The sequence below is a fragment of the Rhinatrema bivittatum genome, chromosome 3 (assembly GCF_901001135.1).
Source record: "Rhinatrema bivittatum chromosome 3, aRhiBiv1.1, whole genome shotgun sequence".
NCBI classification, from domain to species: Eukaryota; Metazoa; Chordata; class Amphibia; order Gymnophiona; family Rhinatrematidae; genus Rhinatrema; species Rhinatrema bivittatum.
Window position 1 is genome coordinate 286,481,352 of NC_042617.1, and position 15,630 is coordinate 286,496,981.

The 15,630-nt window shown below is 47.8% G+C and overlaps 1 protein-coding gene across 1 annotated transcript in view; it reads right to left on the bottom strand.

The window, feature by feature from the left end:
• Positions 1-15,630, bottom strand: part of LOC115087546 (4-O-methyl-glucuronoyl methylesterase 1-like) — a 114,858-nt gene that overhangs the window by 88,145 nt on the left and 11,083 nt on the right. Inside the window, exons 2-3 of the mRNA XM_029594899.1 lie at positions 7,977-8,012; positions 7,205-7,246 (exon numbers count right to left, since the gene is read on the bottom strand). Coding sequence (XP_029450759.1) covers positions 7,205-7,246; positions 7,977-8,003 — 69 coding nt within the window. The 5' untranslated portion in view covers positions 8,004-8,012. The remainder of the gene's footprint in view (positions 1-7,204; positions 7,247-7,976; positions 8,013-15,630) is intronic.

Consider the following 15,630-nt stretch of genomic DNA (forward strand, 5'->3'; position numbering starts at 1 on the left):
CGTCCGCAGAAGGTCATGCATGGCATCTGCACTATACGCGATCACTGCCTCCAGGTGATCCGCCTGCGCCGACTCTTCTCCCGATAGACCTGCATTAGCCTGAAGCACCTGAGCCCAGCGCAAACCTGCTCTCAATGCAAAATTACTGCAAATAGCCGCGCGGACCCCCAGGGCCGAAGCCTCAAACACCTTCTTAAGCTGTACTTCCAACTTCCGATCCTGGATATCTCGAAGAGCCGTAGCCCCCGTGACCGGAATCGTGGATCGTTTCGTCACTGCCGATACCGCTGCATCCACCCTGGGAAACCGAAGGAGTTCCAGCGCTTCCTCTGGCAACGGGTAGAGCTTGTCCATAGCTTTACTCACCTTCAGGCCCAAGTCCGGGGTATCCCATTCCCGGAACAGGATGTCGGTCGCTGAGAAGTGGAACGGAAAAGCCACGGCCGGTCCAGTGAGGCCCAGCAGCACCGGATCCATCTTGGCATCTGGTTTAGAGCCCACCGGCGGGGCATCCACTCCTACTTCCTGCAGGATAGCCGGGATCAAGGGCGCCAGCTCCTCCTTTCGAAACAAGCGCACCACTTTGGGATCGTCGCCGTCCACAGCTGGCGCTCCCTTGGCGTTCCCTGGATGCGCCACCTCTTCACCGGTGGGAGCTCCGGGGACCCTCGGGGCCTCCCCGTCCGGTTCCTCCTCCGCTGCGGAGGACGAATCCGATTCGGTGTCCTGAGAGACCCCCCGCAGCGGCCGGTGCTCCCTGGGCGGGTCCGGGGGCCTCCGAGGACCCTCCCCCGCCCTCTTCTTCCGAGGCTCCGACCGTCTGTCCGAGCCCCCATGTCTTCTTCTCTTCTTTCTAGACTGCTTGTACTTTAAAATTTTATGCAGTAAACCTGCAAAATCTGAAGAAAAGGAGGCCTCCGAATCTGTGGAGGCCTCCTCCCGACTCTGGCCATCCGGCGAATCTGGTCCCCCCGGTGGGGCCCCCCTGGGGGCTCGCTGCTGTGGGGAAATCATGGGAGGCAAAATGGCCTCTCCCGCCGCTTTCCTCGTGGCTTCGCGCACCGTCGCCAAAATGGCCGCCATTCCCATGCTCAGCGGGAACGGGTCAGCACTGTCCCCCGCGGCCGATGCCTCGCGCGGCGGTGATCGCGGCGGCCGGGGGCGAGCCCCCCGACCGCCCTCGGACGGTCCCTCACCTCCCGAAATACAAGAGACACACATGCCCGACCGAGACACCTGCGAGCGCGCCGAGCCGCACACGCTGCAAGCGGCCCCGCGCGGCATGCGCTTTCCTTCTACCGCCCGCGGCCGGGACAAGAATCAGCACAGTAAGTGAAACAATTAAAAATAAAGAACGGGCGATACTTGCGGCAAAAACGACAAACAACGGCGTCCCCTCCCCCCTCGACGAACTCCGAGTGAGGACGGCCCGCCGGCACAGAAAAATAAAAACCAACACTTTTTTTTTTTTTTTTACAACCTGCCGCTGACCCTGGTCCTGATCCTTCTTCTCCAGCGGGGGTGAGTGAACCGGGCTCCCCGGTGTCACCCCCGACGCTGCTGCCAGATAGGCCGGGTCCTCAACCCCAGCAGCAGCCTCAACCGGGGGGGGGGGGGGGTCCCCTCAGAACCTCGCAACCCCCCTGGGAGGCTTCCAGGACCCCGAGCTTAACTCTAAAATAAACCTTCCAAATTGAAAAACTATTGTCTCTTTTTTTTTTTTTTTTTTTTTAATTCCCCTGACTAGCTAACCACTAACCAGGATCACCAGAGACTGTGGGTGGACCTGCCCCATCTGCTGGAGACAGAGTAAGACTGACGAGCTGTGGGTGGCGCCTTACTATATGTAGGGGTGCCCGACAAGTTTTGCTCTGTCTCCATCTGCTGGTGCGGAGTCACAACCCAGGTGTCTGGACTGATCCTGGTACGTACAGGGAAAAGCAAATAAAAACATGAGAAAATAAAAAAGATGAACAAACCAAGAATAATTAGTGAAAACAATTAAAAAGCAAAACTAAAATTGGGCAGGGCAGGGAAGGATGGAGTTTTTCTCAGCTCTTAAAAAACTTTGCCTGGCACCCAAGTTTAAACGTTTTTTTTCCAGCTTTTACCATTGCGGTATGTGGCCTCTGTGTCTGGGCAATGTGTGGATCATGTTTCTTTCTGTTTGTCTGGTGGGCTTTTGTCTGTGTGTGTGTGTGTGTCTTGGTGTGTGATGTGGACTGTCTCCCTGTGTCTCTCTCTGTGTCTGTGCCTGGATTTGCCTGTCTGGGTATGATGTGTCTAGGCCTCTCTCTATGTCTGTCTCTGGTGCGTCTGTATGCTGACTTCTGTCTGAGGGTGGTGTATCAGTCTGTGCTTTTTCTGTCTAGGTGTGGTATATCTGTGTTTCTGTGCCTATCTAGGTGTTTGTTTCCTCTTTTTCTGTAGGTGTCATGTGTCTAGGTTTGGGATTTTTTTGTCTCTCCATTTGTCTGGGTGTGGGTAACTGTCTATGTTTGTCTGTTTCGCTTTCTGTCAGCCTGGATGTGTAGTGTCTGAGTATGAGGTATCTGCTTCTCTCTGTGTCTGCCTCTGTTGCGCCTGTCGGATGCAGATGGCTGCGACCTCTCATGCTCACCTCTTTTTTTTCCCCGCACCGTCAATCATGGGAAGAGTGGCAGTCTCCTTCAGCCAAAGCCGGCCTTCTCGGTGTCCCCGGGACAGCGTGGGTACTGCCAACCGCCATCTTCAACCTGGAATTACCTAGGGCGCGCACAGGCGCACGAGGGCCTCCTGTGTACACATCATGGCGGGAACCTCGGGGGCATCCCCTCCGGATGACGTCAACTAGAAGCTGTACTTAAACCAACTGGCCCTCTGTTAATACGAGTAAGCAAGGAGTTTTCCTCGTTGCTGAATCCGCTCTACTTTGGACTTCAGTTCCTGCTTTCACTTCCAGGTTTGGACACTCTGGGTAACCGCTCCTCGGGGGGCCTTCCGCATTCCTGGCTATCCGCTCCTCGGAGGGCCTTCCTACCTGGAGATTCGCCTGACTCTCACCTTGGGACTTATCTGAGTAATCTCTTCTGACTACAACGACTCAAGCTTGACTGAAGCATTCCTGCGGGGTACCCCGTCCTCGGGCCACTATCGCCTCTTCTTCAGTACAGACATCTGCAGTACAATCTGAGTTCAGGGACGCTGCCGCAGCAAGCTACAAACCTCACCTCCAGGTAATTGTTCCTCTGCTTCCATCTACAGTACAGACTCCTCGGCGTACCCCGCTCCACAGGCCACTGCTCCTTTGAGACTATCTACACCCGTCTGAGGGAACTACTGGTGTACCCCGCTCTGTGGGCCACTACCGGAACATCTCAGCCGTGGTATCATCCTGGAATACTTCTCTACTCAGAATTGTACTTATTACAACTCCCGCCCTGCGGGACCTGCCTTTTCCTTCCTGCATAATAAAGTCTCTATCTATAGCTATGACCTACGCTGCCAAAACCCCGCCTGCATGCCCTGGTTCCTGGGCCTCCCTGGATGGCGTGGATGATGCCAATCACCATCTTGCCCTTGGAGTTCCTTAGGCATGTGCGCGCGCTTCCGGGCCAGTCTTAAGCATGTCATGGCAGTAACGTCGGGGGAGTCCCCCCGGATGACGTCATTCCTCATGGTCTCTTAAGCCGGCTGGCCCTGCCTGCCTATGACTTGACAATGAGTTCCCTCATTGCTGAATCCGCTTCGCTCACTTCAGACTCTTTGTTCCAGCTCCTGCTTCCTTGGCGTGAGACGTCCCGGGTACCCGCTCCTCGGGGGCTCTTCCTGTCTCTGGCTATCTGCTCCTCGGAGGGTCCTGCGCCTAGGACTGCTGCCTGCCCCGTTCCACGGGGCTTCCTCTGGAACCATCGCTCTGCTTCAATGAGAACTCCACTTGCGGACCTTTCTCATACCTTCTTACTGAAGAACCCTCATCGGTGTACCCTGCTCTGCGGACCATTGCTGTACCATAGCTACTGAGGAACCCTTACTGGTGTACTCCGCTTCGCAGACCATTGCAGTATCATCACTACAGAGGACTCCTTCCTGGGTGTACCCCACTTCACAGACTTTGTGGCACCTCTAAGTCTGTGTGTCTCTGTGCCACACTCCCCCCTCCGTGGGCAGTTTCACTCTACTTCTCTAATAAAGATTCAAGGACTCTCAAGCTAGAACTGACGTCAGCTCTCTGCGCTGACGTTCCATGGCTCCACCACCTGGGGTCACTCTCTTTAGCTTCTTCTACCCGCTCATCTCTGCTCTCTCTCTCCAGCACCTGTTGTTCTAAGCAACCCACTGCTGAGACCTCGCCTCCCGATGGTGAGGCTCACGGAACTCCTCCCCGTGGGCAGTACCATCTCTCATCTCGGCCCAGGGCCCACATACCCACAAATCCTAATACATCCTGTTTGATGGTAGATTACATTGGAATAGTTCGACCAAAAAAAGTCCTCATTCAGAGGAATAAATACTGGCACAAGACAAGAGATGCTCAAGAGAAACAATTTTCTGTACTGAATGTCATGAGGTTAGATTAGTAAGCGGAAACTCATACAAAACCACAAAATCAGGAAATGCAACAGCCAGAGTTTAGGTATAAGATATGGACATTTTTTCTATGGAAAAAAACCCCTTAAAACTTACTGTAAACCCCAGCCCCTATCATTGTGAAACCATTTCCATGTACTGCGTCTGATATCTGTCTCATATGGAAAGCCCATTTCACAAGAAAATCTAAATTTCACCCTGTGCCTTTGAAGTTTTTCTGCCACTCTACCTTGTTTCCATGCCCAGAAGATAACCTTGCAGTTCTTTTGGCACTGTGCCTTGCTGTTGTATCCCAGACCTTACACCTGGAATTGCTCTTGCTAGTCTGGGGGCTGCTTTGCACCTCCCATGAAGCTTTGGAGTGCCTTTTATCAGTGCTTGCCTTGGGGTTTTTTCTGCTACCTTTTCTGCTTTATTGGCCTTCATGCTGCCTTACAAACTAATGTCATTTTTGGTGCCAATTTGCTGCTTGACAGTAAAACAATTATATTTTGTTTGTGCTCATTAACATAAAAATGCTAATTGCACGTTGCAGTTCAGAAGATAGGTCCTGCCACTATAAAAAGGTTGGTGGGTGCAGTGGTATCACCATTAAGGTGCAAAGTATGGCAAATGCGCCCCCTATAAAATAGCTTTCCACTCCATTTCTGAAAGCAGCTGTGTTGGGCCCAGGCCAAGTAGTATGTGTATGTATTTGGGTGTGAGCAACAGATGTGTCAAAGTTTGCGCACGTGTGTGAGCAATAGCTGTGAGAACTAGTGTATGTGAACAATAGCATGTGTGAGTGCTGGTGTACGTAAGTGAGCAGTAACGTGTGTGAACAATAGCATGCGAGAAACGTTCTGTGTTTATGTGAGCACTAACGTGTGCGAGAACTTGTATCTGTGTGAGCAACAGCATGTGTGAGAGCTTGTGTATGCAATTTAGCAGTAGCATGTGCGAGAGCTTTTGTGTATGTATGTGTGAGCAATAGCATGTGTGAGAACTTGTGTGTGTGTTTGTGTGTGTGTGTATGGGTGATGCTACCTGGGCCCAAGTAGGAGGCTGCTGCTGCCTACACATCATAGAGAGAGAGAGAGCATGTTTATGCATGTGTATGTGTGTGTGTATGTATCTGTGTGAAAGAGATAGAGAGAGAGACAGAGCATGGGAGAGATTGTGTGAAAGCATGTTTAAGTAAGTGAGAGAGAGCATGTGTGTGTGAGAGAACTGCTGAGCAGATCCAAGCAGGAGGTCCGTATGTTCTAGGGAGAAAACATCTGTTTATGTGTGTATGTGTATGTAAGAGAGATCATGTGAGAGTGAGCATGTGAGAACATATGGGGGGAGAGAGACAAATGTGTTTGTATGTATGAGAGAGAGTATATGAGAGTGAGAGGGAGAATATGTGCAAGCATGAATGAGTAGGCGAGTGTGTGTATGGGTTGGAGAATGCATGTATGTGAATGAGGGGAAAGTTTGCATTCCCCTCCCCATTAGTCCGCGACAAACTCAAGATGACTGCAAATAAATAGTTCCCAGGTATGGGGATCGGGGATTTTTATATCCTTATTTGTTTTAATTATTGCATGTTATTTGATGTGTTTGCTGTTTTGAAATTTTTTATTGCTGTTTTGGAAATGTAACAATTTTTTTTATGAATTTTTAATTATTGGATTGTTTTTAAAAATATGTATTTATTTTATTAGTATGCTTTTACTATCATGTTTCATGTTTCTTGATTTTATAGTTTGATGTTTATGTGACATAGTGATATTTCTGTTTTTTCCATTGTTGAACTGCATACAGAGTCTAGCTTTTTGCAGTTTCCAATTCAGTTTTTGTCTGCACATTTCTGTTTATAATTTATGGTCACTTTATTCTGTGTTGGCTGAGGGTCTGTCTGCATTTTGCATGTGTGACTGAGGTGAGGTATTCTGCTAGCATGTAGTTTCTGTGTACTTACTGTTTGAGTGCTGGCAGAGTGCTGTTTTGGGATATGAGGTTTACTATATTGTAATTGGAATTCATTTTTTTCATAGGATTCATTTGCAATTTGTTTTCAGCATCAAATTAAAGGCAGCACAATTGTTTAATGTTTACAATATTTTAATGTAAAGGCTTATGTAAGTGGCTGTGTTTTGTGCTATGCTATGTCTGGGTTCTTCAGTCCGCTGGCTGATAGGGGCACTTTAATAAATGATAATTGAATGGTGTGGATGACTAATGCACTCATCTGTCTCCTAAAAATGACCTAAACCATTTAAGAACCTCACCGTTAATACCGAAATCAAGTAGTCTAGCTAAAAGTAAAATATTATTAACTGTCATAGGCTGCACTTATATCAATTTAAATCAAAAGAATCTCTTTTCCCTTGTCAATATTTAATCTAATTTCATTTATCATAGATAAAGCAGAGTCTTCATGCTAAACTTTTTGAGAAATCATATTGTCTAGGGTGGAGAGCATTTGTCGTTTTAATAAAATCACTAAGTTGCAGTTTCTTTCCTGCTAAAAAGAAAGGTGTCCTTATTGTGTGTGACATTTAACTTCTAGGTGGGAGGGGGGGGGGGGAGGCGATGAGAATGCTCAGGATTGCCTGTCTCAGTGGCCTAATAAACTATGTGAATGTACTTAACAAAATATTGTACTTACCAGATCTAGCAATGCACTATGGTTTTCGTGTAGAAATGCTACCTGTTTAATTTAAAAAAAATATTTAAAATCAAAGATGATCATCTGAAAAAAGAATCTCAACAAAGATGTACAGCATTTAAACCAATCAGGTCTGATGGCAACCCCCACTATCCCAAACCATGTCATCAAACCTAGCACTATCCCAGCCATGTTATTAAATCCTGTATCCTGGCTTCACTATCTCAACCATGTTATTAACCCTCTACACTGCTCCCATAATCCCAATCATTCTATTAAACCAGTTTTTCCCAACCCTCTCCTGGAGGCACACTTAGCCAGTCTGGTTTTCAGGAGATCCATAATGAATATGAATGAGATGAATTTGCATATATGGAGACTGAGGGTATGCAAATCTACCTCATGCATATTCATTGTGGCAATCCTGAAAACCCACTGACTAGGATTGGAGAGGATTGAGAAACACCGAATTAAACCCTCTACCCTTCCCCAACTATTCCACCATTTTATTAAATCCTGTACCTTGCCAGCACTATCACAGCCATATTATTAAAATCTATACCCTGCCCCCACTATCCAAACCATGTTTTTAAATCCTGAGCCATGCCAGCACTATCCCAGCCATGTTACTAAATCCTATACAATGCCTCCACTATGCCAGCCATCACTGATGAGAATGTAGCACTGCATCTGTTTGTTAAACTATCTGGAAAGGACAGACAGGTTTGGGCCTCTGCTCTCATTCTATGTATAATTATGAAAGAACACTTACGTTTTCTTTTAAAAGAAGGTTCTCCATCTCCAACTTCTGAAAAACCAAGCCAAATAAAAAACCCTGATTTTCAGATTATGACAAATTGAAATTTAAAAACCTATAAAACAAACACAGAGCTAAGAGCTTATTAAAAAAACTTCTTTTGGTGTGGAAGAATATAGCAAAAGCAGCAAAAGCAGTACTAGAGATTCAGATGAAAGTTGTGAAATGATTTTCTGGGTTTTCCTCTTTCAGAACCTTGTCCATGGATAATATTAAAGGGATTTTCTCTTCCTGGCCAGTTCCTCCATTGATGGGTGCTAATCTCAAATTCTGAATCATGGCCATTACAATTTAACATATATCTTAGTCTCTGAGAGAGACTAATGGATTGTGGGTGTGGCACCCAAATGTCCGAATGCTGGAACTCCATTTCTGAGTGAGATGTCTATGAGAGTTTATTTTAGTTTGATTTAGGCAATTTTGGGTATGGTAAAGTGTTGAAATAAGCAGGCTAAGATATGAATGGGAAAGAGAGAGGAGAGAGGAATCAGTGGGTATGTGGGGAGTGTATGAGGTATGCAGAGTGAGAAAGTATGGTACAGTGCACCTGGTACACTTCCTCTGATATCCTAGCAGATAATTTGGCTTCCTCAGGTGGCCACTGATGGGGCTGGTATGTGGTCATCTGTTTCTTTAAGGCTGTATCTCCTACACTGATTTTTTGGCTACAGTTTAATAAGCCACCTTGTGAAGCCTGGGAGCAGTCCATAGTTTAGGACAAGTAGCAGAGGACAGAGGAGTCTGGACTCCAGCTGTTCTTGCACAAAATCTTTTATTATTTACAAGGCAAAAATAAGTAACAAGGCCCGCTTACCTCAGCAATGCTTGGAAAAGAATGAGGCAGTTTACACTTAAGCAGTTTTGGCATAGTTCCTCCTTAGAGAGAATAGGGAGGCCCCTTCTCTCCGGGGCCTCCCTTTTCTCTCTAGGGCCTGCTTACTAGTTCTTCTGCTCAGGGGAATTCCCTGGGACATTGATTCTCTTTGGGTGTGTGCCTTAACATCAACCAGGCCAGATACCTGAAGCCAGTCCCTTATGATGTTCTGCAGGCCTCTTGTATGTACTCCTTTACATACTTTCCCCCTCAGCGCATCTTCCCCTGGCTCAATGGCCACATGTACCAGGGAACCCTCCCTGGAAACAAAATCAGTGTTTGCATTCTCTTTTATGTCTTAGTGTTGCACTTTGATGTTAACGGCTAAAATGCTAAAAAAAACATCTTATCTCTCACTCATTCTTGGTCTGTATGATCCACAGAAGGGAGCAGCTACATCAGTCCATCACCAATGTAAACTGGTGGCCCAATAGGTAGTAGATAAAAACCATTAAAACCCACTTAATGGCTAAGGCCTCCTTCTCAAACCTAAAAAGGCTCTCACTTTACTCTTTGCCTGTGGGCTGGTACTTGGGTGATCACTTCTATTTTCCATGCTTGAAGATGGGTCTTCCCTTTCCCAAGGGAGTATCCCAGGTATTGTAATTCTTGGACCCCTGGAAGACATTTCTTGGGGTTGGCCATCAACCCAGCCTTTCATAGGCTTGAAAGTATGGCCTGTAGTTGTGTGACGGGGTCTATGTCCCAACCCAGAGATATAGGCTAAAAACCCCAGAACCAAAAGTCTTGGACAAGGGGGAAAGGAAAACACGGCGACACCAAGCCAAGGAAGTACCTTGGTTCCTTTTCCCCAGTAACTATAGAGACAGGAAAACAACAGGGGTGGGAAATAAAGGGTGGGGCTCCAGAAGCCAATCCTTGGCCATAGGAGGTTGGCCAAATCGAGGGTGGGGCCCATGGGCCAATTGCCTAGCAGAGGAGGAGGAGTTTGCTGAGTATAAGAGAGACTCCCTAGCCCAGCAGTTTCAGTCTCCTGCCGGGGATTGAGGAGGAAGGACCGGGGCTACTTGTTTGTTCTGGGAGACTTTGATTCTGGATATTCCCCTACCGTGTGAAGAAGGACAGCAACAGTTATCACAAAGAAGGTGAGCTCAGGGATATAAGAGCTTCTGTTTGTTTGGATTTACTTCAAGGATACTTTACCAGGAGAACTGCCAAGTGGATGGTTGTATCTGAAGGGACAAGGAAAATATCCCGAGAGATACAGTGGGCCAGACTTTGGACTTTGTAAGAACATATAAAGATTTGTGTGTGTTTGATCGTGAACGGCCTAGCAGAAGGACAGCAAAGGCTAAAGACCTGAGATGAACCTTTGAAGGCAGCCTTTGCAAAGGGAATCGCTGGCTCAGTGAAGAGGGCATCTGCTTTTTCAACCAGGCTGGGAGGGTTCAAACCCCATCTGAGGACTTGTAAAGATAAATAACATAGAACTTCTATTTGAGTTTTCAAGTGGCCAGGAAAGCTCTTTCAGGGGCTGGACCCTGGAAACGACGGAGTTGGGAGTGTATGGACCGGTGGAACCATGACAAGTTGGCTCAAGTGTGTTTTCCAGTTGCCTTTATATACAACAGTATCATCAAAATTGGCTACAGCATAGCCCTGGTGAGGGTGTAGTAGGGGGTTGACCAACCTCTGGAACATAGCTAGAGCTCCATGAAGTCCATGTGTCCTCCAGGTGTAGAAAATCATGTTTTCTTATTATCTGCCAGTATGAATTGGACCTGCCAGTATCCCTTCATTAGGTCGAGCATGGAGATAAACTGGACTGTCCCCAACCACTCAACAAGTTCACATACTCAGGGCATTGGATAGGCATCCAGTTTTGATGCCTATCCAATGCCCTGAGTATGTGAACTTTTGGCAAGTCTTGTGGGGGCCAGGAGGGTCCCCCAAGACTTGCCAAAAGCCCCTGGTGGTCCAGCGGGGGTCCGGGAGCAATCTCCTGCACTCGGGCCATCGGCTGCCAGTAATCAAAATGGCGCCGATAGCCTTTGCCCTTACTATGTCACAGGGGCTACCGGTGCCATTGGCCAGCCCCTGTCACATGGTAGGAGCACAAGATGGCGCAGGCCATCCAGTGCTCCTACCATGTGACAGGGTCTGGCCAATGGCACGGATACCCAGTCACATGGTAAGGGCAAAGGGCCATCGGCGCCATTTTGATTAGTGGCAGCCGACGGCCCGGGAGCGGGAGATCGCTCCAGGGACCTCCAGTGGACCACCAGGTACCTGTAAAAAGTTTTTGGGGGGGTTGGGAGGGTGAGGGAAGCTAAGGGATTAGTTTTAAAGGATCAGGGTAGGGTTTTTCTTTATCGGCTTGGGCGCAGCCGATAAACAAAACCGCAATCGGGCCCGATGAAAAAAAAACACATGTGAATCGGAACTGGAATCTGAACCGATTCCAGTTCTGATTCACATCTCTAGCAGAGACCCATCTAAATCCAGCCAGCCCCGGTACCCAAGGGCTCAACCTGCGGAGAATGAGGGCTGGTATTGGTGAAGCTCCAGTTGGCCTTTGCTTGCCACTTGGCCTCGCCTCCTGACGGTGGGGACTTGTGGGTTTTTCCCGCAGGTGGCGCCAACACCTCCTCAAGCCAAGGGTCCACCTCCGCAACAGGTTACCAAGGGCATGGACCCAGCGGAGCCATCTGCCCTCCAGGCCATCCTGGGCCTGGCTCTAAAGATCCAGGAAATCAGCATTCCTTGAGGCATTAGCAGCTTCCATAGAATGCCTCATTTCTCATCTGGACTTTCACCCAGCTCCAGTGGCTCCCACTCCAGTTTTATCCAGTCCTTCATCTCTGGTTGCTCTGGTCTTGGCCTCGCTCTCTTTACCAGTTCCACCCTTTTTTAATGGGGACCGTACACTTTGTAGGGGAGTCATAAACCAATGCTACATGCATTTGTAAACCGGGGTGATATGTATATTATACAGGAACTTCCGGTATATAAATCCTTTAAATAAATAAATAAATAAATAAATAAATTTCACTCTGCAGCCTTCTGTATTCCAAGATGATATAATATAGGTGACATTCATTCTCTCCTGCTGGGAAGGCAAGGCATTGGCTTGGAATTCTCCCCTCTGGGATTGAGCAGATTCTCTTCTCCAAGAGCTGCCTCGCTTCATCTCCATCTTCTGACGGATTTTTGATGATCCAGGGAGGTTTGGACCTTCTGCACCTTTGGCAAGGGCATCGGGCACTCAATTACTAAACTATAGAATTTCACACCTTAGCAGCCAAGCTTGGCTGGCAAGAAGATTGCCTACGATCCAGTTACCTGGATGGACATTCTCCTCAGCTCAAGGATGAGCTTGCAGCCCGAGAATTACTGATTTCCCTTGAAGGCCTAATCAACCACATGGGCTGCATTGACTATCACCTTCAGGAGTGCCATCGGGAAGCCCGGCTGTCTTGTAGCCCAGCTGTAGAACGTTCTCACTCTCTCCCTCTGAGGGGCCCTTGCTCGGCAGAGGTCTCTCTCCAAACAAACTCAAGGAGCCCATGCAACTAGGGCGGGGGAGGGGGTCTTACCTCGGAAGAGCACCTCAGAAGGAGGCAAGCTGGCTTGTGCTTGTATTGCAGGACACTATCTGTCTACTTGTCCAATCCGTCCAGGAAACTCTCTGGTTCCCCCACCCTCCCGAACCCCCCCAAAATGTTTTAAATTACCTGGGGTCCAGTGGGGGGGTCCCGACACGATCTCCAGCTCTCTGGCCACGGCTGTGTTGAGAAATGGCGCCGGTGGCCCTTTGCCCTTATCATGTGACAGGGCAAAGGTAGCGCCGGCGCCATTTTGAAGATTGGCAATACGGCCCGCGTGCAGAAGGTCGCTCCCGGACCCCCGCTGGACTTTTGGCATGTCTTGTGGGGGTCAGGAGGCCCCCCCAAGCTGCCCAAAAGTCCCTGGGGGTCCAGCGGGGGTCCGGGGGCGATCTCCTGCACGCGTGACGTCGGGAGCCAGGAACCAAAATGGCGCCGGCGCTACCTTTGCCCTGTCACATGATAAGGGCAAAGGGCCACCGGCGCCATTTCTCAATGCAGCCGTGGCCAGAGAGCTGGAGATCGCGTCGGGACCCCCCCACTGGACCCCAGGTAATTTAAAACATTTTGGGGGGGTTCGGGAGGGTGGGGGATTTGTTTTAAAGGTTCGGGGTAGGTTTTAGGGTTTTTTTGGTGTGCCGGTTTTCCCGCGCCCTATTTAACGATACAATACAAATGCCCCTGGCGATAAATCGGGGGCATTTGTATTGTATCGTGCACTCTAACGATTTTGGACGATTTTAAAATTATCTGCCGATAATTTTAATCGTTCAAAAACGATTCACATCCCTACTGGTTACCACCCCTGTTCATCTCCAGAATGGAGCCCTGCATGACGAGGAAGTTGAATTCTTCATACTCGACAAATCCATCCATCCGGTGGTTTTAGGCCTACCATGGCTTCAGCATCATTCTCCACAATTTAATTGGGAGACTCTGCAACTCTCGGCGTGGAGCCCACATTGCCATCATTGTTGTATGAAAAAGGTGGAACCACCCCCATCGCTGACTTTGAGGATTTCTTCTCCAAACAGAAGGCTGTTATCCTTCCTCACCATCAGAAGTTCAATTGTCCCATCGATCTCTTGCCTGGAACATCGCCTCCCAGAGGTAGAACCTATCCTCTCTCCATACCTTAAACCAAGGCTATGACGGAGTATATCCAAGAGAATTTGGAAAAGGGTTTTATCTGCCCTTCCTCGTCGCCTGCTGGCACAGGCTTCTTTTTCGTTACTAAAAAGGATGGGTCTCTACGATCATGCATTGACTATCATGGGCTCAACACCATAACTCACAAGGATAAGTATCCTCTACCTTTAAAAAATGAATTATTCGATCGTCTTCAAGGGGCCACCATCTTTACTAAGTTAGACCTATGAGGAGCCTACAACTTGATTCGCATATATCCTGAAGACGTCTGGAAAACAGCCTTTAATACTAAAGACAGGCATTATGAATGTCTCATTTGCCCTTTGTAGTAAGGGAGGAGGAATAGCCTAGTGGTTGGAGCAGTGGGTTATAAACCAAGAGACCAGAGTTCAAGTTCTACTGTTGCTCCTTGTGACCTTGGGTAAGTCACTTTACTCTCCATTGCCTCAGGTACAAACTTAGATTGTAAGCCCTTTGGGGACAGGGAAAATACCTATAGTGACTGAATGTAACCTGATGTGAGGTGTCAGATTGAATGTTGGTATATAATAAATAATGCCCCTGCAATGTTTCAATGTATGATAAATGAGATATTCTGAGATTTCTATATACAAAAGTTGTCACTTACCTAGACAAAATACTCATTCTTTCTAAAGACATAACCACCCATTGAAACATAGAAATGACTGCAGAAGAAGACCAATCGGTCCATCCAGTCTGCCCAGCAAGCTTCATACTTAACTGTTTCTCTTGGCTCTTAGTAACCTTAGGTTCTATTTCCCTTTCACCCCCACTATTAATGTAGAGAGCAGTGATGGAGCTGCTTCCAAGTGAAATATTAAGTTTGATTAGTTGGGTAAGCGGCAGCATAGCTCTCTGCCGTTGAAGCAGAGAGCAATGCTGGATATGCGTGACGTATTAGTTTTTCTTCTCCCCTGCCGTTGAAGCAGGGAGCTATGCTGGATATGCATTGAAAGTGAAGTATGCCTTGAAAGTCACATTAACTATCATCAAATATTGAAAAGCCTAATAATTGGTCATTGAATAAGCCTAATAATTGGTAATACCTATAGCCCATAAACCCATCCCTGTTTTGTTTTGTTTTTTTGTTTGTTTTTTTCTTTTTTTAATTGGGAGATGGCAGCCCTCCATCCTTCTGCTCCGTGAAGGTGGAACACCAACCATTGGCCACTGGCATCCTGCTCCGTGAATGCCTCTGTGGCTACTGCCGCTCCGTGCAGTGTTTTGCTGCCTGCTCTTTATACGTGTCCTCTAGACCTGATGGATCCACAATGTTTATCCCACGCCCCTTTGAAGTGCTTCACAGTTTTGGACTTCACCACTTCCTCCGGAAGGGCATTCCAGGCATCCATTGCCAGGACATTTGCTCTGTGCTTCAGCATCTGTGTGACAACTGCCTCTATGCCAAGCTAGACAAGTGTCTGTTTGAGAAGGAAAGTTGCCCTTCTTTGGGTACATTGTTTCCAGATGTGGCTTCTTGATGGACCCTAGTAAACTCCTGAGCATCCAAAACTGGTAGGCATACAAGCATTATAGTGATTCTTAAGCTTCACAATTTATTATCGACATTTTATAGCCAATTATTGCAGCTCCCCTTATGGTGCTTACCTATAAGGGAGCAGATACTAAGAACTGGACCCCTGAAGCAATTGCAGCTTTTCAAGCATTGAAAGAAGCCTTCATTCATGGTCCCTGTTTATGGCACCCTGATCTGACTCGTCCTTTCATCATTGAAATAGATGCCTCTTCCACAGGAGCAGGTGCAGCCCTGAGTCAACATTCTTCTAAGGGCACTCTATATCCATGCTCCTTCTTCTTGCACAAGTTCTCCTCCACTGAATGAAACTACTGTATCAGGGACCGTGAGCTCCTTGCTATTAAGCTCATCCTGGAGGAGTGGTGCCCCTGGCTTGAGGGTGCTCAACACCAGTTCACAATATTTACAAACTATAAAAACCTGAAGCACCTCTAACATGCTCAGCACTTGAATGCCTGCTGG